At 41.6% G+C, this 26965-nt stretch overlaps 1 protein-coding gene across 2 annotated transcripts; it reads left to right on the top strand.

The window, feature by feature from the left end:
- The first annotated feature begins 1695 nt into the window (after positions 1 to 1695).
- TAGLN3 (transgelin 3) lies at positions 1696 to 24891 on the top strand. Of its 2 annotated transcripts, XM_036745711.1 has the most exons (5): positions 1696 to 1944; positions 2430 to 2611; positions 3784 to 3958; positions 22818 to 22920; positions 24397 to 24891. In XM_036745711.1, the coding sequence occupies exons 2-5, from the start codon at positions 2432 to 2434 to the stop codon at positions 24536 to 24538; spliced, it is 600 nt and encodes a 199-aa protein (XP_036601606.1). In that variant the 5' UTR covers positions 1696 to 1944; positions 2430 to 2431; the 3' UTR covers positions 24539 to 24891. The 2 variants fall into 2 exon arrangements, with proteins under 2 accessions (XP_036601606.1, XP_036601605.1); XM_036745710.1 differs by lacking the exon at positions 1696 to 1944 and having other exon boundaries at positions 2083 to 2611.
- Positions 24892 to 26965: the final 2074 nt, after the last annotated feature.

Below are 26965 nucleotides of genomic sequence, written 5' to 3'. Positions count from 1 at the left end.
AGAGCTACAGAACTTATTGGGTGAGAGATTTTCCAGTGACGGGCATAGAGAAGAAGAAAAAAAAACCATAGTATTGGTGATTCCCTGCCCAGGGGTACAGAAGCAGCTATTTGTTAACCTTGATAATAATAGAAAAGTTTGTCTTCCTGAGGCGTGTATCCAAGGTACAACAGAAAACTTCTCAAGGCATCTACTCACTTCTGGTGCCCCAAAAGCATTCTCAAAGATTATGAAGTTTGGAGCAAAAAACTGAAGACCATGGGGGTAAAGGATATGTTTTCTTCACTGTTGCCCATTGAAGGTAAGGCATGTGGAGGAGAAAATTTAATCTGGGGAGTGAAGAGCTGGTTAAGAAAGTGGTATCTGAGAAGGGGATTTGGAGTTTTGGAAGGGAAGAAGGAAACAGGCACTTATTAAGCACCATGCTAAGTGCTTCATAAAATTTTTTTTATTTGATCCTCATAACAACCCTTAAAAGTAGGGCTACCATTATCCCTATTTTACAATTGAGGAAGCTGAAGCCAAGTGAAACAGAAGCCAAGTGACTTGCCCAAAGCCACATAGCTAGTAAACATATCTGGGGCTGGATTTGAACTCAGGTCTTCCTGACTCCAGGTCCAGCTCTCTAATCACTGTGATACCCGAGGACTTACATTATAGAGTTGTCAGATTCTTGACTAGAGGTGAGGTACATTTAACAAAGACTGGTAAATCCCTTTGTCACTTATTGATGACAAGACACCAAGGAATTTCTCATGGGCCATTGTTCCTTTTCCCCAGCTTTGTACATGACCAACTGAGAAATCCCTAAACCCATCAGTTAGATAGACTTCTGAGAAAGTCTGAAATTGCAAAACCACTAAAAACTTTATTTTTTTATAAGACAATAGCATCTTTAAGTTCACAGAACAAAATTATGTATCAAAACCTATGGTGCCACAAAGTCCAAGTACATTTGTAATACCAATAGATCACATTATGAGCTATGAATGATTTGTAAAACCTGATTTCCAGTAGACAGTAATTCTTTTAAAATTCAAGGCATCCTTAACTTGGGGTCTGTGAACTTTTTAATATTTTGATAACTGCATTTTAAAATAATTGATTTTCTTCGTACTCCTATGTACTGTTTTTATTTATTTAAAAACATTACTCTGAGAATGGGTCCATAGGTTTCACCAGGCTGCCAAAGGGGCCTATGAGAACAAAAAAAATGTTAAGAACCCTTTCTTTAAACATTATATTACAAGAATAGTGAAGTAACAAAGATAATGGAAGCTTAACACTTGTTTGAAAAAATTGAATTTAAAATTATTGGAAACAGAGTAGTTTCCAACGAGGATGAAAGTTTTGAGATGAAACCTGGGATCGGGGCCCAAAAGCCAGTGGCAATCAGCCCCATGCTTCTTGCAGTGGTGGACAATGGAGGAAAGTGGTTTGCTTCTTTGTACCAGATGGGCAGTAGATACAAAAGGCTCTCTAGAAATTTATATACTCCTCCCTTCAACATCCCTCCCCCCTCATGCCGGCTCCATTTCTCCCCTTCTGCCCCAGCCCCAGATCTATTGTCCTTCTTTAGACCACAGCCTGCGTCTTATTCTCATCCCTTCTCCCAAGGGGAGGAGAAATAATTATGCAGGAGGAGAGATGGGTAGTGCAGGCTTGAGTGACTCTGGCAGAAGTGGGCTGGCCCCTAGTAGGGCTCTTAGCAACGCCCCTGGTTTGACCCTCCTCATACACGAGAAAATCAAATCAGTGTATCCTCCAGATCGCCATGCAGCATCAGCACCACAGCATCCAGCCAGTCTCCTGCTCTGCCTGTTAATTACCAGCTGCTTTAGATCCCATGGTTTCAGGCTTCCCAAAGAGCGACTGAGCTGGGGGAAAACACCACCAAATTTCCCCTGCTAGCTGGCTTCGAGTCAAGTTCCACTGAGCTTCCATGTACAGTATCTGTGTGTGTGTGTGTGTGTCTCTCTCTCTCACGGTCTCTGTCTCTCTCTGTCTCTCTTTCTCCCTCTCTCTCTCTCTCCCCCTCCCTCACTCCGCCTCCCTCCCCCCGGCCCCCCATCCCCCTCCCCCGACAAACTGGGGATGTTCAGGGATCCTGCTTCCCTTTTTGGATTTGCTGGGGATTGAATTTAAAGCTCCATCCTAATATCGTTGTATTTCCCTTTCCTGGATCCAGGAGAAGCTCTGCTCACTCTCTTGATTTAAAGTGCAACCCCCCCCTCCCCACCCTCCCCTAAACCTCCCTCCCCCGTTTCTACGTGCTCCTGCTATTACTGCCCCTGCAGCTGCAGCTGAGACTCCTTACATTTTCTTCCTGGCCCTTTAAACCGAAGCCACCGCTGCATTTGGTCTGGGATCTTGGGGAGGCGGCGGCTTCTATTGTTTGAATGACGGCTGTGTTATCTCTTCTCTTCCAGAGATGGCTAACAGGGGACCAAGCTATGGTTTAAGCCGGGAGGTGCAGGAAAAGATCGAGCAGAAGTATGATCAGGACTTGGAGAATAGATTAGTGGACTGGATTATTCTGCAATGTGGAGAGGACTTAGAGCACCCACCCCCTGGCCGGACCAATTTTCAGAACTGGTTAATGGATGGAACGGTAAGTATTGATTGAGCTTTTGTTTCTGGTGGCCGAGGTAAGTTAGCATACTAGGAACGCATCTCCCTGCTATTTTCTACAGACAGGCTGCTGATTTGTGTTGCTATACTGGGTCTATCATTCGGGGATTAACCATCTCTTGGTCTCTCCGTGGTCCACACTGGCCTGCCTGGACAATTCCCTTCCTAGCTAGCTTGGTGAGCTTTCCATGCCTCCCAAGTATTTCTGATGGCTTTGGATGAAATTTCAGACAATTTCAAACTGTCTCATCCTCTCTTAAAAGAGACAGCAGTTCCATCTCACCCTCACTGATTTTTGTTTTTTAATAAATCCTCTAGCACCATGAGCCACCCATGGTGCATTAATTTGTTTCAGAATCTGTTTTTCTGTTTTCTCCGTGGATGAGTTCCCTCTTGTGTTGTGGTGGTCCTATTGCTTTGTTAAGGAGACCCAGGGCTGAAGCTAGTGTGGAGCCCAAGGAGATCACTATTTAATGATTGTTTTCCAACCAGATGCTTTCAGGGAGATAGACTGCTGCCTACATGAGCTTGTGACTCAAGCAATCCTACCAGCCCTGCCCTCATGCTGTGATTTACTGTTACATAATATTTAGCATATACCTTTACTTCATTTTCTTGGTTTAGACTTTTTTATAGGTTTTTTTTTCTGTGTGTGTGTGTGTGTGTGTGTGTGTGTGTTGCTATGGAGGAGAGTTAAGAAGATTTTCTAAAATCAGTTCTTTGTCATAGCAATAGCATGTGCCTGGTTGATCACCAAGCTTGATTTCAGTCTTGGGATGAAATTTTTGAAAAATGGATAGGTAAACAGATTGATAAATTCTACTGAAATAACTTCCCTGCAGCAGCCATCCTCAGTAATTAATTGCTTATCAACACTGTCTTATGAGGTTTGGGTCCTGGTTTCCCCAGTCATAAACTGACTTTCTTGTTCAGAGAGGTTAGGTGGCTTGTTTGTGATTGCACAGCAAATCATTTGCAGCATTGGAGTAGGACTTGGATCATTTTGTTTTCTTGTGTAAACTGCCACACCTTTCCCTGCCCCACCGATACTGCCCAGTGTGCAAGTTGTATGGGTTAGGACTTGCTTTTTCTTTTAGTGACCTGTAACTAACAATATTAGACAGACTCTTCGCTCCCTCTTTCCTTTTTCAGGTGCTGTGCAAGTTGATAAATAGTTTACATCCAACAGGACAAGAGCCAATCCCAAAGATCTCAGAGTCAAAAATGGCTTTCAAGCAGATGGAGCAAATCTCTCAGTTTTTAAAGGCTGCTGAAATCTATGGAGTCAGGACCACAGATATTTTTCAGACTGTGGATCTATGGGAAGGTAAACAATTGAAGTGTTTGTGGGCAAACAACTGATGTGTGTGTTAACAAAAGAAATTTCCTTCCTCCCTCCCCCCTTTCCTTCTTTCTTCCTTCTCTTTCTCCCTTCTTTCTTTCCTCCCTTCCTCCTTTCCTTCCTTTCTTCCTTTCCTCCTTTCTCTCCTTCCTTCTCTCTCATCTTTTTCTTTCCATCCTTTGATTTTTCACTCTCTTCTGTCTGTCTCTGTGTGTCTATCTGTCTGTTTCTTGCCATTTCTCACTTTGATTCTTTCTTCCCACCCAGAGACATCTTCTAGTGCCATTATCCCAATTGCCTGTTGGCTTTCTGTTATCACAATGCTCTGTCAATGGTGCGTAAGATCCCTTTTGTGGTAGAGGTTTCACTTTGAGGATAACCTGGCACCTTTTCAATTTGACAAATAACCAGAAGGCATCATTTGGAAGAAAGATACACGCTGAATATATTTTGTCTCTCTTGCCTCACCCATAACATACTTTTTCCAAACAAACATCAGCTAATAGAAAAATGACATGAGGAAGAGGATATGCCTTCCATCATTAATGGGATTAATGCAAAAATGATTCTTTTACTTTTTGTCATAATATCTGGGAAGTGGATGATAACCCTAACTTGTAGTTAACAGTTACTTAGCAGTGCACTACATTCTTCACATACATATCTGGTTTTGTTGACTATGGTTCCTATAAAGCCTGCTTGAATCACTAAGAGACAGACAATGGCTACTGAATCAACTGTTCTTTCATCTGTTTATTGTTATTGGCTGTCTCAAAAGGCCCATTGGAGCAAATCAATGATGCAGTGATCCGAATGGATTGTTATCACATGGGGCTAACTGGTGATAACAGTGTTTTCTCTCTATTAGACATAATAGTATTTTAAGGTGTATTGAGTGTTAATGGCTGAAAGAGACAGCCTTCTAGCTAATGCCACCTTAGATTGAACTAGTACCTCTACCATCCTGCTGAGAAACCTAATTTATGAAAAATGATTCGTACCGTTGATCTTGGCAATACCTCTATGAAAAAGAGACAGAGGCACCATTGTTACCTTCCTTAAGAAGAAGAAAAGAAATGAGCAGCTGAGATTCAGAGTATGGTAGAATCATCATAGAAACTGAGAGTTTCGTGGGATGATAGCTTTACAGCTGGAAGGGACCTCAGAGACCATCAAGTGCAACCTCTTCATTTTGCAGATGAGGAAAATGAGGCCCAGAGTCATTAAGTGACTTGCCCAAGGTCACACAGGAAAGAAGTGAGAACATCAGGATTTGAATCAGATCCCCTAATCGCAAAGTTAATCCTAAAGTGAGTTCTTCTTATACTGTGCCACAGTGGAAAGGAAGGGGATCTTTGAGGCTTTCAAGGACACCCAATATCTATGCACTTATTACCCAAATCCTTTAAAGTGCAGATGATAGGATTATAGATTAGGAACTAGAGGAACCTTAGAGGCCATCTAGTCTAACCCCCTAATTTTATGATAAAACTTATGGCCAGGGAAGTTAAGTGACTTGTCCAAGATGACATAGGTAGTAAGCACCAGAGGTGAGATTTGAACTTATGTCCTTTGATTTCAGAGGCAGTACTCATTCTAGCCTTCATACAAATCCTCTGGACTATGGTATATTTTAACACAAAATCACCATGTAAAGTCAGGTCCTAGATTTAGGTTATGGACTTCCATTAATTAGGTATAATGATGATGATGATGACAATATGAGGTAGTCATTTTGTGTCCTGTTCTTTGCCTGGATGGTCAGCTTTCTTTAGCTCCTTAAAAACTGCTATTCATATTAACTACTTTAGGCAGAAGGCATGAGTATGTTTGGATACTGTACAGGACAGAGTGAGCCAGCACAGAAACCTTGGTTTTTTAATGGGAAATCAGCACAAATTAAGATACAGAGAATACAGGAGAGGGTACTTGGAAAGAGGATGGATGGAGGCAGGTGGTCTGTAAAGACTGTTTATTTTTTATTTACTGTAGCCTTCTTTAACAACCTAAAAATGAATATCTTTCTAGGTTTTGTCCCATTATATGCCTTACAAATTGCAAGCTCTCATTAAATATTTGTTGATGGCTATTATCGATCCTTCTTGATGACATCACTGAAAAAAATGTGTGATCAGAAAAGGAGAACAGTCTCGTTCTATCAGTGAAGGAAAGGATGGGGTTCTATAATTGGCACCCAAGAACTACAGAGTGATCCAAAAGTCTTGGTTCAGTTTACAGTTTTAATAACTGGAGAAGATCTGGAAAGTTTATTTCACCCCTGTTATTTTAGAGATGAAGACACTGAGGCCTAGAGAGCCAGGATTTGCACCCAGGTTCTCTGTCTCCAGATCCCCAGGCTTCCTATTGCATTCTGCTGCTTCCTTAGTTGATTTGTACTATTGCTTCCACCCCTTAATGGGTGGAGCCAAGGAAAGTAGATTTGTTCTCTCCTCCTGCCCTTCCACTCTAGCACATTGGATAGCACCCCTTTGAAAGATCTATTGAGAAAATGGACTAGAATTATGCAGAGTAAGAGACCATTAAGGAACTGTCATCTGCAGTGATGGAGGGAATAGTCACATTAATGAGATCAAAGATTTATTGAAGTCTTTTTTTTTTTTGGTACTTTAACAATTAGGTGGTGCATTGGATAGAGCACCAGGTCTGGAGTCAGGAAGAACCTAGTTCAAATTTGGGCTCAGGCACTTACTAGTTGTGGTACCCTCAGCAAGTCCCTTAACCTTGTTTACCTCAGTTTCCTCATCTGTAAAATAAATTGAAGAAGGAAATGGCAAAGCATTCCAGTGTCTTTGCTGAGAAAACCCCAAATAGGGTTACAAAGAGTTGGACATGACTGAAGCAACTGAGCAACACGAGGTAGAGCTGGAAGATATTCATTTTTAGGACACCCAATATCTATGCACTTATTACCCAAATCCTTTAAAGCGCAGATGATAGGATTATAGATTAGGAACTAGAGGAACCTTAGAAGCATAGTTTCGATTGTCGTCACCATCCTGGTCACCCTTCACTAGAAGGACTCCAGCTTGTCAACATTGCTGCCTTAGTCCTTAGGTGCCCACCTCTTTCAAAATGTATTCTCAGTAATAGCAGAGGTGGAGGGAGGGTAGAAAGGCACTAGTGGGAGATAAGAAAGCAAAATCCTGCTTTGAGGGCTATGCCTGAAGAGGTTCTCTCAGTTAATGAGTTGAAGAGGGAGAACAGGAGGCAAAATCAGGGTCAGAATGTGTATCTGATTATGGTGGAGGGAAAAAAGGATGCAACTGATGTCCAAATGAATGATTGACATAGACATCCATGCCGTGGGACCAGATTACGTGAGAAATGGACAAGGAGGCTGCCTTGAAGCAGCTAAGGCATGGTGGAAGGGGCACTGACTCTGGAGGGAAAGGACCCAAATTCAGATTCTGCTTCTACCACTTATTAGTTCTGTGACTTAGGGCAATTGATTTAATCTCTGTGAGGCTCAGTTTTCCCATCTATAAAACAGAGATAAACCACAGTTTCCTCATCTAAAAGTAAGCATGAAAAGAATGCCTGTATTGCTTCATAGTTTTGTGAAGAACAAAAAGATAATAGATTGAAAGATAGTATAGTACCATGGAGAGAGCATTGGGTTTAGAATCAGATTTAATCATGAATCCTGGTTCTCCTACTTTATCACCTATGTGTTCTTGGGCAAGTTACTTCATCTCTCTGGGCCTCAGTTTCCCCATCTGTAAAATGAAGGAGTTGGACTAGATGATCTTTGTGGCCCTTTCATTTCTAAAATCAGATTTTTTTTGGTTGTTTAGTCATGTCCAACTTTTCATAACACCACTTAGGATTTTCTTCTCAAAGATGCAGAAGTGTTTTGCCATTTCCTTCTCCAACTCATTTTACAGAGGAAGAAACTGAGGAAAACAGGGTTAAGTGACTTGTCCAGGATCACACAGCTAGTAAGCATCTGAGGCTGGGTTTGAACTGAGATCTTCCTGATTCCATGGCCGGCACTCTATCCAATGCACCGAAATCTATGTTCCTATATAAAATGCTTTTGCAAAGTCTATTTGAAGGTCAGCAGTTGTTATTATTTGAACTATAGTTTCTTAGTGCTGGGTAAAGATTGAAACTCAGAAGGCTTGTGGATGTTACCCCCTGGAGCTCAAGCCAGGACTGTTGACTATGGCATTGACAGGAAGAAGAGAGGACTCCGGGGAGAGGAGAGGTCAATCCAGGGGGTGAAGAGCAGAGGAGACAGGATGGAGCCTCAGGTGAAATGCCCAAAGAACAGTGATTAAAGGGAGAGAGATGACTCAGAGCTGGCACAACAGTGACTGATGAAGCCCAGGAAGCAGGAGCAGGAGCCGAGCCAGGCATCATGAGGAGGCATCTGTTTAGAGGAGCAGCTGAACAGGTGTAGGAGAATCACTGAGGCGTAAAAGCTCTCAGTTTAGAGAGAGGATGGCAGGACAGAATTACAAGGGTGTATGTGTGTGTGTGTATGTACGTGTGTGTGTATGATGATAACACCAGCTATAGACTAGCCCTATCAGCCTTTTGCTCACAAATATCCCTCATCTTCAACCTCTCCTAGCACTGTATATATTTTAAATCCCCAGACACATGCACTGTGAGGCACCTCCCTCTTCCATCCCTGTTCTTCCCTCCTTCCTCCTCTGCAGAGCCTCCAGGTCAGATTCATTCCAAACTAACAGCTTGTCTTGGTCATACTGCCTTGCTGCATGCCACTGCAATGAAGGAACATGGATTTAGAACTTGAAGGCACCTCAAAGATCATCCAGTCCAACCGCTCATTTTACACTTGGTGAAACTGAGGCATAGAGAAATTAAGTGACTTGCCCAAGGCCATACAGATAGAAAGGATCAGAGATGGGATTTGAACCTAAGTCCTTGGGGCAGCTAGGTAGTGCAGTGGACAGAGCACCAGGCCTAGAGTCAGTAAGATCTGAGGTCAAATCGCGTCTCAGACACTTACTAGCTGTGTGACCCTGGGCAAGTCATTTAACCTCTAATTGCCTCAGTTTCTCTTCTGTAACGTGGGAACACACCAGAGAAGGAAATAGCAAACTTCAGGTATCTTTGCCAAGAAAACCCCCTGGACAAGACCCATGGGGTCACAGAGAGTTGGGCATGACTGAATGATTAAGCAACAACAAAAACAATCCGACTCCCAATCCCCACTCTTTCCACTTTATCTGTCCTCAGGACTCTTCGTTTCTCACATATTTGTCTCTGATATCTGCTTCTCTTCACCTTCCTCTGGTCCAGGGGCCACAGTGAGCCTGCAGGCATCCACAAGTCCCAGATGGTGCTCTTGTGCATGTGTTCACAGAAACTCAGGAGGAAATACTGGTCAAATGCATCCTTATTTTGAGGTTTCAGTTATTCAAGCAGGATGGGACTCTAGATGTATTTAGGATCCGATAGCTTGAAACCCCCTTTTGGCAGAGAAGCTCGAAAAGCATAGTCTTAAGAGCAGTGGCCTTGGAGTCAGAATGATGGTGATGATAATAACAGCATTTTATAGTGCCTGCTATGTACCAGGCATTGTGCTTAGTGCTTTACAAATATTAGCTCGTTTAATCCTCACAATAACCCTAGGAGGTAGGTGCTATTATTAATCCCCTTTTCACAGATAAAGAAACTGACGCAACAGAAGATGGAGGTTTTAGTTTCGGCTCCAGCACTTGCTAGATGTGTGACTTTAAGTCACTCGAATTTTCAGTTTCTGGAGTTATAAAATGCAGATAAGCTATGCTCTGTTTCATAGGCTTATTGTAAGGAAAGGGCTTTGTAAACTTTAAAGTGTTATATAATTTGTGAGATTACGTTATTGTAGCATTGGCATTTCTATTATATTTGCAATGAACTCTGAAGTTATCAGAAAGGATCCACTGTTTCTAAAAAGGTCCCCTATGTTCCCTGCATAGTGTAGACTATAGCACTAGAGAGCAGTTTGGAAAATTCAGATCAATGAGAATGAAACGTTCAAGTGTTGGGGGGGAGGGGCTAGGAATAGTATAAACAGATGATAGACTATGATGTCCACAATGTTGTTTTTAAAGTACTTTTACTGCTAGCTTTCGTTTTTTATCACCTTCATTTCCAAATAGATCTCTTCCTCTTCTCTTCCCAGCAAGCCATCCCTTGTAACAAAAATTAAAAAAAAAAATAAAAATAGAAAGGGAAGAAACCCCAAAGCAGTTCCAGAAAACTTACCAATATACTTGATGGTATATCCACATCCATATCATCCACATCCATAGACACCCTCCCACTGTCTCTACAAATAGAGGAGAGGGAATGTATTTTCTCCTTTTCTTCTTTTGGGTCAAGTTTGGTCATTATAATCGCACCACATTAGGGTTTTTGTTGTTCTCTCTGTTTACCTAGCTGTAAGCATTGTATATATCGTTTTCCTGGTTCTGCTTACTTCACTTTTCTGCCTGTTCAAATAATTCTTCCCGTGCTCCTCTGTATTCTTCATATTCATCTTTTCCTGTAAGGCAGCAATATTCTATTAGATTCCTTCACCACAATTTGCATTTTGTGGAAATATTGTTAAATCTCTTCCTGGTGGCATTCACAGAAGCATGGTAAGTGAACTGGCTAGTTGGTTGTTCAAAGTTTTAACATGGAAAAGTCAAAGGATCATATCAGATTTTGATCCTGACCTCTCAGATAGTTAAGGATAGATTACATGGACATCTTCTTTAAACAACAGTTTCCTGAATCATGAGAACATAGATTTAGAGCTGGAAAGGGTCTCAGAGGTCATCTAGTACAACACCTTAGATGAGGAGACAACTATAAAAAGTAACACAGGCGTTAAGCAGAAGGACTGGATTTGAACCCAGGTCCTCTAAATTCAAATCCGTTGCTCTTTTCATGGACCAATATTTCTTGTCTATTTGGGAAGGTAGGGTACTAGCCCAATCCTTGCTGACCCTCTGGATCTTGAAGAGCAAATGACTTGGTTGACCAAGGTGTATGCTTTGTGTTGAGTTTTATCTTCCTCTTCCTCATCATCATTAAGTGTGTCAAGGAAAAGATCCCTATCAACTGTGCTTAGCTTAGAAAGAGACGAATGGTACAAAATCATAGGAAGAAGCAATATGTGGGCAATTTATCCTATCCTTTTCGCAGTTAATGGAAGGAGCAGAAGGGAAGAATAAAAACTGAGAAAGCTTTTCTATTCAAATTAACAAATAGCTTATATTAAGTAAAATCTCATGAAAGTTAACATCTAATTGCTTTGCTGGCTTTCACTCTTCTTTGGAGCAGGCTTTGGACTGTGCCTGTTCTCTTAGCTAAATGAATATATCCCTTCCCCGAGGCTCTGTGAGAGGTAATATGGTGTAGCAGATAGAGAACTGACCTTGAAATGGAGAAGACCTGGGTTCAAGTCTGTGACACATACTGGATGTGGGACCCTGAGCAAGGCACTTAACATCTCATTGACCCAGACAATTCTCTAAGACTATAGGCTTCAAAGAAGACACAGACTTGTGTTGCTTGAGGGAGTTTCCTCATGTAATACTAACAAAACCATAGGTCCCATAACTATATACTAGGTTCTGGGGACAGAGAGTTAAAAAATGACAGGCCTTGTCTTTAATAGCTTAAATTCTTATTGGGAATGAAGGGCGTGTTGCATGTAAAATTAAAATATCATTAAATATGTAGGAATAAAGTGGCCTGAGGGACATTGTAGGATGGGATCCTTTTAACTGGGGATACGAAGGAAAAATTCACGCAGGAGGTAGCATCTGCTCTGGATCTTGAAAGAAGAGGAGGATTTTAGCAGACAGAGATATGGGGAGAATTTTAGTTCAGGCAATACAGAGAAGCTAGGGGCAAATGTATGGAGGTGGGAGCAGTCAGGATGAAATCAGCCAACGACTAATAATCCAGTTTGACTAGATTTGTAAGGGATGTTCAGTGGAGGACTCTGTGTTTTGTCCTAGACGCACTAGAAAATATCTGAGCAGGGGATTAACATGCTTACACTGGTGTGTCAGGAAGATTGTTTTTGTAGAGAATGGATTGGGAAAAGGAGGGACTGAAGAGAGGCCAATAGGGACTTCATTTGTAGTAGTTGAGGTGAAAGGTGACAAGGGTCTAAATTAGAGTGGCAACCATCTGAGGGGGAGAAGAGAATGAAGAAGAGAGATATCCGAGTAGGCTGAAATAAGATTAGAAACATGGATTGGAACACTCAATTGGGTATGAAAATCTGCCTTGCCTTACAGGAAAGTAGGGGGGAATGGGATGGGGAGGGGATGATAGAAGGGAGGGCAAACGGGAGGAGGGAGTAATCAGATGCAAACACTTTTGAGGAGGGACAGGGTCAAAGGAGAGAACAGAATAAATGGGGGGCAGGATAGGATGGAGGAAAATATGGTTAGTATTTTACAACATGACTGTTATGGAAGTGTTTTGCGTGACTACACATGTATAACCTACATCAAATTGCTTGCCTTCTCAATGAGGGTGGGTGGGGCGGGAGGAAGGGAGAAAATGTGGAACTCAAAGTTTTAAAAACAAATGTTAAAAATTGTTTTTCCATGCAACTGTGAAATAAGATATACAGGTAGTGGTGCATAGAAATCTCTCTTTCCCTACAGGAAAATAGAAGGGGAGGGTATAAGAGAAAGGCAAGGGGCTGGTGATAGAAGGGAGGGCAGATTGGGGGAATGGGTAATCAGAATGCACACTGTCTTAGGGTGGGGGAGGGGAGAGATGGGGAGAAAATTTGGAAGTCAAAATCTTGTGGAAGTGAATGTTGAAAACTAAAAATAAATTAATAACGATAATTTAAAAAACCCAAAACAACAACAACAAAGAAACATGTGCTGGAGCCAGATTTTGACAGTTGGGGAGGTCAAATGCCAGAATAATGGGTTTGTATTTTATTCTGATGAGATTCCCCTCCCCCACCCCATCTATTATGTCTTGCCATACCATAAGTAACAGGGTGAGAGGGCAGCTCACTCTTTTTTGTCCCCTTGTCTCCTCTCTTCTTTCCCCTACTATCTCTTTCTTCTTCTCTTGACAAATTGCTGTAACCACATCCTCAACCACTGTGAGCTGGTGGGGCGGGGGGAACGGTCGCCTAGACAGTCTGTTTCTAGCACCCTGATTCTTGTAGCATCTGGTACTCTTTCCAGTTGTACAGCTGTTGGTGGTGCTCCCCCAAGGCAGTGATAGTGGTGGCAGTGGCTCTGTTTACAGAGGGAAAACCATTCCCTCTTCCCCTTTAGATAAAAGCTCCAGTAGAGGCAGTGGGCCATCTTCGTGGTTCTCGTGGAGTCAGTCCTGACTTTTGTTTCCAAGAGTTAGTGTAAGTGTGGATTATAAGCTGACTGAGCTCATGTCCTATCTTCTGCAGGAAGTCTTTCCTGGCTCCCAGCTGCTCAGACCTGCCTCTTTCAGATCACCTTTGATCTACTCTATATCTTTCTTCCTTGTAGTTAGTTGTTTACATGTTGTCTCCCCCATTGGAATATGAGCACCCCAAGGGTAGGCGTTATCTTTTGCCCTTCTTCATATCCCCTCAACTGAGCATAGTGCCTGGCACATAGTGTATACTTAATAAGTAAATGCTTATTGATTCACTATATTGGTGAAAATTCTGGTACAGGTTAAAGAGGAATTTATTGAGATGTATAACATGGTTGACAGTCACCAGGATGGACTAATTATACATAATAACCCTGTGAACTAGATTAGCATGGTTGTTGTTGTTGTTCAGTCATTTTCAGTTGTGTCTGTCTTTTTGTGACCCCACTGGGATTTTCGTGGCGAAGATACCAGAGTGGTTTGCCATTTTTTTCTCCTGATCATGTTAAAGATGAAGAAACTGAGGCAAACAGGGTTAAGTGACTTGCCCAGGGTCACACAGTTAATAAGAATGCTTGAGGCAGGATTATTCATTTCTTCCTGATTCTAGGTGTGGTACTCTGCCGGGATTTTGTTAGATACTAACCCTCTAAGGACTGCCCCTGGATATGATACAGAGAGAGGGCTCTCTATTTCCAGGAGGGAGTCTGCAATGCCAAAGCTTTCCTGATCTTAGAGAGGAACCCTTGGGACATATCTGAGACCCTTGTCCCCCGCCCCAAACCTCAGCTAAATCCCTGAAGCAGTCCTGAAATCCCTGATGTATGGAATGTAGAGCATCCAGAGTTCTCAAGTCCCCAGAGGCTACAAGAATGATATGAAGAATATTTGGTTAATAACTAATCTTACTGAAATTAATTAATTACATTTCTTGTATGCACATGCATGATAAACTCTAGAATGTATTTCCCTTGATATTGAATAAGAAGTCCAAGAAGTTTTACTAAAAAGTCAAGGGTTAAGGAGACTGAAAAGTTTGAGAATCCTTGGAAGAGAGAATGAAAAGTGCAGTGCTGTTGGGAAGCGGATGGAGAGTCTTATATCTTGACAGTTTCTGGGACATAAGAGTGATGAGCTGAACCAGTTCTTTGGCATGGGTGGGGAGGAAGAAACTAAACGGGCAGACTTCATCTGTAATTCACAGAAGAGTTTCAAATGTGGCTCTTAAGTATGTGCAAAAATGGCTGTCTCTCCCTCATTCTGTCATTTCCACCCCCACTAGATCCATGAAAATATGGCTTAAGTTGGAGTTTGAGTGGTAGGGAAGCTTAAATATGCTTTTCCCATGTTTATCCCCAGGGTGCTGGGGGAGGAAGTGGGCATTGCCACGTGGTGCCTTCCTGGGCAGCAGGAGCAGCACTTAATGCCAGTGACAGCTTAGCTGTGTTTCCATGGAGGAGGAAACCTTTCAGTTTGTGAAGTATTTTCAGGTTCTGCCCAGGAGATGTTTCCCAAGTTACATTAGGCATTGCCATTAACTCAATCGTTTTAAACCTTCTGACCAACAGAAAGACTGGGGAAGGCTTTCTGCCCTTTCTGCATCCTTAGCAATAGCTCACCTTAATATAGCACTATGATGGTTTAGAGAATACTTTGCTCTCAATATCTCTTGTTCCACTTCCAAGGGTTCATATCATTTTTACCAATGGAGAAGGATCAATGTGTTGTCGTGGGAAAAGTGCTAAGAACAGCATCAGGAAGACCTTGGTTTCAAATTCAGACTGACATTTTCTGGCTACGCGACCCAGCTCCAATCATCTCATTTCTTTGTGCCTCTGGCAACTCCCTTGTACTTATAGACTAAAATCAGAGACAGGTTTAGAGCTACACAGTGAAGAAACCAGAGATCTTTCCCTTCATTTGTGGATGGAGAAACTGAAACTCATGAAGTCTAAGTGACTTACACAGGTCCACACTGCTAAAAAAAAAAAAAGTTGGAATCAGGATTCAAACATGGCTTCCTTCTGTTACCAAGTCCATCATCCTTTTTTTCCCCTTAAAAAATTTTATTTATGTTTTGGGGGTTATTTTTGCATCATTGTCATTTCTCAATAACCCCTCCTCCTGTAACAAAGAGAAACAAAAAGGAATCATATGTATCCACCATGTATAAAACATTTCTGCATCTGTAATCCACCATGTCTTGATAAAGAGGAGGGAAATATGTCTTCTGGGATCAAGATTTGTCATTACATTAATCTAATTTGTGATGATTTTTAATATAGTTTTGCTTTATATTATTGAGTCCTTTGTGTTTAATGATGTCTCGTTTTTTTTTCTTTTTTTATGTGGGTATTTTTCCCTCGGAATCACTTGAAACAATGGCAACCAACTCTTCCCAAGTTTCTTTAATCTACTCGTGGCCATTGTTTTGAATGGCACAGCAAAATCCTATTACATTCCAGTATTACAATTTATTCAACCATTTCCCAATCAATGGACACCTATTTTATTTTTCAGTTTTTTTGTTAGCACAAAAATTGTGGCTATGAACATTTGGTCTATATGGGATTATTTTCTCTTTCTTTGACTTCCTTGTTTTATGTGCTCAGTATTTGAAATGAAGGACAAGTACATTTTAGTCTCTTTTTTCATATATTCCAAATAGTTTTCCAGGATAGTTGGATCAATTTATAGGTTCAACATATCTAATTTCTCAGAGCCTCTCCAACACTTCATATTTCCTTCTTAAAAAAAATTATCTTTGACAATTTGATTTGAAGGGCTGGCATATGGAGGGGCAATTGAACTTGGTCCTTTTGACCCCAGAGGGCCAGAACCAAGAGCAATGGATAGAAGTTTCAAAAAGACAAATTTAGGTTCAATATGAGGAAAATTTCCTAATAATTGGAGCTGTCCCAAAGTAGAATGGGATGCTTCAAAGAAACAGTGTGTTCTTCCACCTTGGTGATCTTCAGGCAGAGGCTGAAGGAGCACTTGTCAGATATGTTGTGGTTGGAGTTCTTTTTCATGTATCAATTGGGCTAAATGGCAACTGAGGTCCCTTCCAGCTCCCTAATTCTGTGATTGGTATGAGGTGAAATCTCAGAATTCTTTTAATTTGCATTTATTAGTATTGGTGATCAGGAACATTTTTCATACGGTTGTTGATAGTTTACATTTTTTCTTTTGAAAACTGTTGTTTCCCATCCAATGTCCATTAATCTATTGAGGAATGGCTCTTGGTCTCAGGCATTTGTGCCAATACACTATATATCTTGGTTGTCATACTTTTATCAAAGCTAGAAATATATTTCCCCACTGGATTTCATTGTTTTTCTAGTCTAATATGCTTTCCACTCCATTATTCTGCTATTCTTTTTCCCCCTCAATGCCCCCTATGATTTGGATAGCCTGCCAGGGAAATATGACTGTATTCTGAATACATCCTCTCTTGTTTTTCCACTTTGTAGGATTTCCTAAAAAAAAGCTCAGTGAGGCAAGAAGCAAAATGTAAAATGGCCTGGGGAGAACCCTACATTCTTAGATATTTCATCCCTCTCTCTCTCCTTCTCTTCTCCTCCAGGTCTTTTTATATACAGTGGGCCACACCTTTAGGGATGATTCCAGGGTTATTTCAGAGTGGCAGTGTGGTATAGTGGATAGAGAGAAATCCTTCAAGCCAGGAGCACCTTGGTTCAAGTATAGCTTTTGACTCATACATGTGTATGACCTGTGTAATCAGGCCAAATCACTTCATCTCTCAGTATTGTAGACTAGCAGTAATCAAACTTTTTGGTCTCAGGACTCCTTTACACTCTTAAAAATCATTGAGAATGCCCCAATAGCTTTTGTTTATGTTATATCTATCAGCATTTACTATATTAAAAATTAAAATGTCAGTATTATTATGAAAATATGCTTAATGTCAAGGGCCACCTGAAGAAGTCTTGGGGGGGGGGAATCTCAAAGGTACTAGGACTATACTTTGAGAATTGCTGCTCTAGACAACTCTCTAGGACTATAAGTTGCAGAGAAGATATCGACCTGTGTTAGTAGAGGGAGTTTTCTCTCTCTGGGCATTCCCTGTACCAGTGAAATTCCAGGTCTGGTCTCTATCCCTATTTCAGAAACAAGCAAAAAATGAGGGATTTCCTTGTGCCGTCTTTATGTTGCCCCAGTGGTGCTATTGCTTCCCTTTGGTACTTCATGGAAGATGAAAACAACCAGCCTTCCAAGAGTTAAGAGGATGACTCATGCATGATTCATCTAAAATAAAATAAGTGGCTTTGAAATCAAACATTTTAGACTAAGGGTTTATGCTTGAAATGATTGGTACCCAGTAGGAAATGTGAAAATTGAATGCTGCAGGAGACTTTTTAATCTGCTTTTAATTTCCTCTGTATTTGCTTTCTTCTTCTCTTCCTTTTCTTCCATTGTTCCCATTACCTTGACTATACAAATACATTGTAGAAGGTATGTCAGAAGGGGGAGGAAAATAGTCAGCTTGGTGCAGTGGATAAGAGCCAGAAAGATTTGTGTTTAAATCCTACCTTCAAGAATTATTAGATGTGTAGCCCTAAGCAAGCTCCTTCACCTCTGGACTTCGGTTTCCTCCTGTGTAAAATGAGAAATTTGGATGTGAATGGCATCCAAAGTCCCTCCCAACTCTACACCTAAGATCTCATGAGCTTATATTCCTTGTTAAAATATATTTAAGATGATAAAGCCTACGAAGGCCAGGTCAGGGATGGCCAGAGATGTAGACCAGTTCCCCTCCTTGGCTATGATGAGCTGGGTGAGGCGACTTTTTTTTGAAAGCTAAAATCTACAGTTGGGCTGAATCAGTTGCCTTGGTGATGGGAAAGTCTAGTTCAATTAAAACATAACTAATTCGGTCTTGCTTTAAGTGCAGACAAATTAGTAATTAAAATTGCCTCCTCATCTTTCATTAAAGCCTGCTCAGATCTTCTTGAGTCTATCTTTGTCCCAGGTGTCAAATCATCACATGATAAGTCTCTACCTTTAGCCAGCCTCATTCTTTCTTGTTTTACTATTATTTGCCCCTGTACCAACAAATACCCCAACTTTCAGTCAGATTTGTTATCTTTGGGCATTCTTTTAGGAAATTTCTGTCTCTATGTTCTTCCTATATTTCTGTACACGTACAGGAGAATCTGTGATATTGGCAGTGTGGGGAACTCATAGTATGAAGACTCTCTCCACCAATGAAGACAGCATCCAATTTATGACTTAGATAAGTCTGGGGCCATGTTACTTAGTCCATCTGAGACTCAGTTTCCTCCTCTGGAGGGGATCCATGACCTACCTTAAACACCCTGCTAGCTTTCATCCAAGGGGTGGTCCCTAAGGCACATGCAGAATAAGTGACTTGTCCAAGGTCACACAGGTAGTAACCATCAAAAGCTGGTCTTTGACTCCAAGCCTAGCACTCTAGTTGTGATTCTATGTTGCCTTGTTATCCCTTGGCTTTTCCTTTCTTTCCATTACTGCCCACACGGACCTTTCTCTGCCATCCCAGCACTTTCTCAAGTTTCAACATCTCTTCAGAGATTACTGTTCATTTTTGAAGACAACAAGATGTTAATGTTACTGGGCCTCAGGATCCACTATTTGGGATAGGAGTCTACCTCTTTAAATAAATGGGAATCTTGAACTGGACTTCCTATATGTTGCCTTGTTTATTCCACCACATTTCAAACTTCCAATGCCATTTTTCCTTCCACCTGCTTTTTCCCTGTAATTCTGTATTCCCCAACAACTGAGCCACAGTAGCCAGATTTGGTAACCCTGGATATAAAGAGGGCATTTTAATACCTGCCTTTAAACTGGCAACACTGGCAGACTCAGGCCTTCCCTTTTAACCTTTGTCCTCCGCAGCTTTCCACTATAACCTTCACCCCTCTTCTGTGCCTCTTGCTTTGCTGTAAACATCACATGAGTTTCACGATACATCTCCTCCAACACTGGGCCCATCTGTCACCAGGGAAAGCAAGGAGAGGGGTGGGGGGAGGAGCACAGGCTACTCTCTCCAGCCATATCTTCTACCGCTTAGAGGTCACTCAGCTTCTCAAATTACCTCCCTTCTCCACCCCCACCACACACACAAGCATCTGTATTTATTGTCTCTATTGTTCAGCTCTCTTGAAGCAACATGAACAAGAGGAGTTGATCCTGAATTCTTTCTGTCTGATCCAATCTGGCCTCAGGAGTCAGATGAACAGAATTAAAAGTCCATTTAAGATAACAACTAAATGCTTTAAACATCTAAGAATTAACCTACCAACACACACAGGATTTATATAAACCCCAAAGTGTTTTCACAGAACAACAAAATAAATCCTGTTTCATGTACATAGATGGATGGACCTTAGAAAGTGTAAACCAAGGTAGGCCAACTCCAGGAGCCTTCTGGATTTCTCTATACAGTGTGAGCTGAGCCAATCAGTCCAGCTCCATTTCTTCTCCCCACTATCAGTCATCGGAGAAGTGCCCTTTTTTGAGGTAGGGGACACACCTTGTGGTAGTAGAAAGAGTGGAGACTGGATTTGAGTTGTGCCTCTGACACCTAATCGATGTCTTGTCATTGGTATTGTTCAGTCATTTCAGTCTTGTCCTTCTCTTTGTGATCCCATCTGGGGTTTTCTTGGCAGAGATCCTGGAGTGGTTTGCCATTTTCTTCTCCAGCTCATTTTACAAATGAGGAAACTGAGGCAAATAAGGTTAAGTGACTTGTCTAGGGTCACAAAGCTAGCAACTAACTGTCTGAGGCCAGATTTGAATTCAGGAAGATGAGTGTTCCTGATTTCAGGCCTGGCACTCTGTCCACTTCATCTCTTGGTTGCCTCTCATAGCTGTGTAACCATGAGCAGATCATTTTGCCTCTCCATGACTTAATTGCCACATCTGTAAAGTGGAGACAATAAGCCTTTCACTGCCTACCATTCAGGGTGAGAAAAATGCTTTGTAAACATTAAAACAGTGTATAAAGATGAGTTATTAGTTTACTAATAATTACCAATTAGTAATTTAGTAGTAGTTTACTAATAACTACTAATTAGCATTAGTATTTTAGGTGTTCTTTCTAAATTTTTTTTCAATTAACAAGCATTTATTTTCCCTTTCTGCTATCTCCCCATCTCGCCAGTGGGAAAAGAAAAAGATAAAAAGACAAATATGCGTAGTTAAGCAAAACAGATTTCCACTTTGTCTATATCCAAAATTGCGTGTCTCTTTCTGTCTGTTGAGTCCATCACCTTTCTGTCAGGCGATGGGTAATGTTCTCACACTTCTCTGGAATCATGTTTGGTCCCTGCATTGATCAGAGGTCTTAGATCTTTCAAAGTTCATTTCTACAATCTTGTTGTTGTCCTAGAAACTGTTCTGGTTCCGCTCAAATCATATAAGCCTTCCCAGGTTTCTTTGAAAAACATCTCTTTCCCGTTCATCATTTCTTTGGGCACGATAGTACTCTATTCTATTCACAAATGATTATTTGTCCAACCATTCCCTGATTGAAGGGAGCCCCCTTAGTTTCTAGCTCTTTGCCACCATGATAAAAACTACTTGTTATATTTACTATCATTATCATTGTTACATGGGTCTTATTATCATGAGTCTTTTTTCTTTGATCTCTTTGGGGACCTTGACCTAATAAGCAGCTATCATTACTGTTAAATTGTCAGTCAGAGCCACCTATGCCTGCCACCAAATGGATAGATTTTCCCCCACTTTAGCCCAAGTCACACTTTCTCTGGGCCTCAAATTCCTCATCTCTAAAACGAGAATGTGGGTCTAGGCGATCTCTGAGGTCTGTTCCAGCTCTCAATCTATTGTCTCAGAAACATGTCAGAATGAGTGGAGGCCCTGTGCTCAGGGGAGGAGCTGAGATGTGTTAGCCCTGCCACCTGCTAATTATTTGGAATGTATTATCCACACAACAACTGTGAAGTGATTAGAATCAGTGACTGTGAACTAATTAGAATGACCCAGTGACTGTGAACTGATTAGGATTTCTCACTCAGTGACTGGAATGTGCTACTTAACCCAGGCAGTCCTGTCCATCTTCGGAAGCTTTTAACCTCAGAAGCACTTTGTGCTGGAAATATCCCTGGGACTTGGGGGCCTGCCAATCACCCAATCTTGCAACGCAGGCATCATTCTCAACTCCCCTTTCTCTCTCACCCTCCATATCCAATCTATTGCTAAGACCTGCTGATTTTTACCTCTGCATCATCTCTTGAATATTCCACCTTCTCTCCTCTGACACTGCCCTCACTCTAGGCTCTCATCACCTCACTTGGACTGCTGGTTGTTCTGCCTGCCAATGGTCTCTCTATACTCCAGTCCATCCTCTACTCAGCTGTTAAAGTGATCTTCCTTCCTAAAGTACCAATTTGTGCCATGTTCCCCCAAAATGTAATGACTCCCTATCATCTCCAAGATCAATATAAGATCCACTGGCATTCAAAGTCCTTCATAATTTGTCGCCCCCATATGTTTCCCGTCTTCTTACAACCTATAAACCTCCTATACCTCTTCCCCTCCCCCACTCTGTGATTAAGTGACCCTGGCCTCCTTGTATTCCTCAGACACGACACTCCATCTTGCTACATTTTTACTGGTCATCTCCATGCATGGAAGGCTCTCCCCACCTCATTTCCACCTACTGGTTTCCTTGGCTTCCTTCAAGTCCCAGCTAAAACCGTACCTTCTACAGGAAGCTTTTTCTAATCCCTCTTAATTCTAGTGTCTCCCTCTCTGATCTCCAATTCAATCTTATAAATAGCTTGTTTGTACAGAGTTGTTTGCATGTTGTCTCTGCCAAAGATTGAGAGCTCCTTTAAGGTAGGAGACACACCTTGTAGTAGTAGAAGGAGTGCTGTGCTTAGAGGCAGGAGCCTGGGTTTGAATCATGCCTCTGATGCCTGATCGGTGTCTTCTCGTTGGAGTTCAGTCGCTTCAGTCTCGTCCTTCTCTTTGTGACCCCATTTGGGGTTTCCTTGGCAAAGATACTGGAGTGGTTTGCCATTTCCTTCTCCAGCTCATTTTACAGATGAGGAAACTGAGGCAAACAGGATGAAGCAACTTGTCCAGTCACACAGCCAATAAGAATACGAGGCCGGCTTTGAACGCAGGAAGATGAGCAGGGACTGTATTTTTGCCTTTCTCTGTATCCTCAATGCTAGCAAACAGTAAGCCCTTAGTAAATGTTTATTGATTGACTTATGGTGAATTATAAGGCATAGCAGTTTTGGGCCCTAGTAGTTTAAAACTGATTTAAGACTTTTGAAACACTCTGTAAATTTGACATGACTTCCCTGGGACTATCTATTATGACCAGTCAAAGCTTTTAATGTTTTTTCTTCTAGAAACCTCACCAGAGCTCCAACCCCAAACCTTTGTTTCTTCCTGTGAAAGGTATTTTAATCTAATCATTTTGTTGGTGGATTTCTAGGGAAAGACATGGCTGCTGTGCAGAGGACCTTGATGGCATTGGGCAGCTTAGCTGTCACAAAGGATGATGGCTGCTACAGAGGGGAACCATCGTGGTTTCACAGGTAAAAAACCAAAAATCCCAAAATCAATGTGCTTGAAGCCAAGAGTGGTGCTCAGAGGGAAGCCTGGGAGGCTGGCAATATTAACTGATATTTACCCAGGCCCAACAGCGTACTTCCCTCTGTCTAACACACAAGGATCACAGAGTTATAGAACTGCAGAATTGGAGGGGACCTTACATTCATCTTGTCCAACATGGCAGCTAAAGAAGGAATCAGATGTGAACTGGCCATTTGGGAGGACATGTATGATCGTTACTTGGAACCAAAAGGGACTTCATTCATTTTACAGATTAGAAAACTGAAGCCCTGAGTCATTTAGTAATTAAGAAGTGAAGTTGACATTTGAACCTGAGTCTTCTGATTCCAAGGTGGTGCAGTGGATAGAAGTCTGGGCCTGGAGCTGGGAAGACACGTCTTCCTGAGTTCAAATCTGGCCTCAGACATTTACTAGCTGTGTGACTCTGGGCAAGTCACTTAACCCTGTTTGCCTTAGTCTTCCCATATACAGAATAAGCTGGAGAAGGAAATGGCAAACCGCTCCAGTATCTTTGCCAAGAAAATCCCAAATGGAGTCACAAAGAGTCAGACATGATGGAAAAATGGCTAAGCAAGCTCTGATTCCAATGATCTTACCCCCTACCTTTTTTTCCTGCTAGAGCTTCAGATTCTCCCCTCACATCTCTTGAATCATCAAGTATTGTCCCAACCTTTTCCTCTCTTAAAGTTTATAGGGATGGTGTGGCATGTATGAAGCATGGTTTGAATACCAAAATGTATTTTGATCATGACTTAAGTTTCACCTCTTGCTAATTTTTTTTAACTTTCTATTTAATAAAATATATGGTCTCTGTTGTTGTTCAGTTGTGTCCAACTCTTCATGACTCTATTTGGGGTTTGCTTGGCAAAGATACTGGAATAGTTTGCTATTTCCTTCTCCAGCTCATTTTACAGATGAGGAACTGAGGCAAACAGAGTTAAGTGACTTGCCCAGGGTCACACAGCTTTAAGTGTCTGAGGTCAAATTTGAACTCAGGTCTTCCTGACTTCAGGCCTGGCAACCTAGGCACTGTACTACTTAGTTGCCCATGGTCTCCGTTTTCTCACCTCTACAGTGAGTAGGTGTAGACCTGAGTTGGGGTGGCCATAGCAGTGAAATTCATTAACTGATGAGAGAGAGAGAGGGAGAGGGAGTTGGGGTGGGTAGTATTGCTTCAGTCTTCACTGCCCTCTATCATAAAAATCAGGGCATATCTTGAAAGGGGTGTAGTAGAGGGAGAGGATGGCGATGGCAGCCCCCTGGGAGATGTACCAGGTAAATCTTTGAAATCTGCCAATAGGTTCCGACATACCTGCTGGGAAGTCATGTTATAGCTTATCCAACAACATTATCTTGAGATGGTCAAAGAAATAAGAATAAGTTTCATATTACTATGGAAATTGGTCATAATGACACTTTACGATCTTTTCTCTGTCCAGGAAAGCTCAGCAGAACCGGAGAGGGTTTTCTGAAGAGCAGCTTCGCCAAGGACAGAATGTAATAGGCCTGCAGATGGGCAGCAACAAAGGAGCATCTCAGTCTGGAATGACTGGGTACGGGATGCCCAGGCAGATCATGTAAAACACTCGGTTCCTTGTCCCCCATAGAGAGGATGAAAGGTTCACAGCACGATCTCTGTTAAAAAAAAAAAAAGACGTAGTTAGTCACCTTCCAACCTGCTCCTCTTCTTCCTCAAAACTTCTCTCCCTTTTCTTGGTTTTTGCAAATGCTGCGTTTCTGCTGAAAATCCATATTTCAAATCGCTGCCACCTGGTGTTCATTTCTGAACTATGCAAAGATGTCCCTGACTCTCCTGGGAGCACCCCCACCCCTACTTTCCTCTCCAGTACTTTATTTATTTGGTTGTCTATTTATTTGCTGGCAATTCCCCTATTGTTCTTAGATATTCACCTAATTAAAAAAAAGAAATCTTGCATCTAGAAGTGGACACTTTCTTTATTTTAACTTCTCCTTGGGCCGGGGTTGTTTCATAAGGTCATAGGAATTAAAACTGAAAGGAATCCTTAGAAGTCGTCTAGTGTAGCCCCCAACTTTTATATTTGAGAAATCTGAGTTCCAGAGAGGAAAGGGATTTTTTCCCAAGATAAGAATTCAATGAGTGTTATTATTAGGTGACTGCTATGGGTCAGACACCGTGCTAGGTGCTAAGGACTATCGTTTTGTCTTTGGTCCAGACCTACGGTGTTATTGGTGCAGGAAGCTTCCAATATAGTAATTTTGAAACTTACAGCGTTAAAGAATTTTCTGAGCCCTGAGAGATTGTCGATCACCCACCGTGCTGGCAGTCAGTATGTGTCAGAGGCCAGACCCAATTCCAAACTAGGCCCTCTGTTTGCTACTCAGAGCTGCTCTGTGGTGCTGGGGATACAACATTGAAAAGCAACACATTACATGCTTTCCACGAGTTTGTAGTCAAGCATTAAGTGGGACAGGTACACAAATAAAAGTGATAGCACATAGAATATGATAAAGACAAAGAAGAGGTCATGGGGTCATAGAATAAGAGCTGGAATGGAAACCTTTCACTATATGCATGAGGAAAGTGAGGCACAGGAAGGTAAAGTGACTTGGCCAGGGTCACACAACTAGTGAATGTCTAACGTAGGATTTAAACTCGGATCTTCCAGATTCCAGGTGAAGTGCTACCTAACCATCAGAGAGATGGATCTGAATGTTTCATACCCTCAGTTTTGCAGTTCTCAAGCACTGCAGTGTGGCATGTGATCCTTCCTTCACTTAGAAGAACTTCTAGGAGAGAAAGTAAAACCAGAATTCCCTGTGGGGAGAGGTAGAGAAGGAAAGGACAGATACTCCACTCTCCATTCAACAGTGTTGGGTGTATATAAGTAACTTGATATATACCAAATTGGTTTGGTGCTTTGCAAATGACAGATGGCTCAGTAATAGTTTAGTGCACAAAAAATCACTTGCACTTAGAAGATACTCCATAAATGTGTGGTTGAACAAATAATTCTCACACTTACTGCCAGCATCATTATCATGGAATGGATCCTGGATTGGAAATCAGAAGGTCCAGGTCAGAATTCTGCCCTTGCTTGCCATCCTTATGACTTTAGGAAAATCATTAACCTTCCTAGGATTCTATAAAGGACCTTTAGAGTCTAACCCTTTCACTATATTCATGAGGAAAGTAAGGCACAGGAGTCTCAGGGGTTCTCAGAGGCAATCCTTAGACTAGATATTGAGAACCACTGGACTAGATGTTCTCTAGGGTCTGGGTCCTTTCACCTTTAGATCTATGGCCCTCTGATCCTATGAAAATCTGGTTTCCTGGAGGGTTAATTAAAAAAAACCACTACAAAACACAGAGAAGTCTGAGATATGTCAGGTCCTCAAATATCTTCCACCATCCAACCACTCTTCCAGAAGGACACCAATGCATCTATTTTTGCTCACTTCCAATAAAAATAACAACTAAAAATACCTCTTAGGATGAGTGAAAAGAAGGATGCTGCTTTGGATGAAAGGCCTATAAGGTGATAACTGCTTCCTGAATGTTCTAAGTGAATCACTTATCCATGTCCAAGACAAAACTACAGTTACTGTCAGATACGCTCAAAGCATTTGAAAAACACAAATTGTCCAGACAGTGAAGGATGATCCCGTCCAGCTGGTTAGATGGAATCTGCCCATTCCTCTCATCGTGTATCAGTCTATTCTTTGGAAAAGATGAATTATTTAAAAAAGTTCAATGCTGTCAGGTTGATCTGATTCCTGTTTGGAATTCATTCAGAATGACATCCTTTGAAATCCACGAAAAAAGAGAATGTTAGAACTTGAGAGACTTTTGGAGGCCTTTTAATTCAACTCTCATATTTTATAAGTAAAGAAAGGAAGGCCCGAAGAAACATAAAGTGTTGCCTTTGATCACACAGCTAGACACTAGCAGAGCCCAGACTAGAACCAGATTTCTTTACTCATGGTCCTGTGTTCCTTCCCCTTTGATCTCTGGGCTATAGATTTATT

The sequence above is a fragment of the Trichosurus vulpecula genome, chromosome 2, assembly GCF_011100635.1.
Source record: "Trichosurus vulpecula isolate mTriVul1 chromosome 2, mTriVul1.pri, whole genome shotgun sequence".
Taxonomy (NCBI): domain Eukaryota; kingdom Metazoa; phylum Chordata; class Mammalia; order Diprotodontia; family Phalangeridae; genus Trichosurus; species Trichosurus vulpecula.
The sequence above is the reverse complement of the archived record's forward strand: the minus strand, read 5'-3'. Positions and strand labels throughout refer to the sequence as shown.

What these genes read in the sequence shown, in the direction of transcription:
- TAGLN3 (XM_036745711.1), top strand. Translation starts at nt 2,432, where the DNA reads ATGGCTAACAGGGGACCAAGCTATGGTTTAAGCCGGGAGGTGCAGGAA. An exon ending in GACTGTGGATCTATGGGAAG is followed by an intron (nt 3,959 to 22,817) that starts GTAAACAATTGA and finishes GTGGATTTCTAG; the next exon opens with GGAAAGACATGGCTGCTGTG. An exon ending in GAACCATCGTGGTTTCACAG is followed by an intron (nt 22,921 to 24,396) that starts GTAAAAAACCAA and finishes TTCTCTGTCCAG; the next exon opens with GAAAGCTCAGCAGAACCGGA.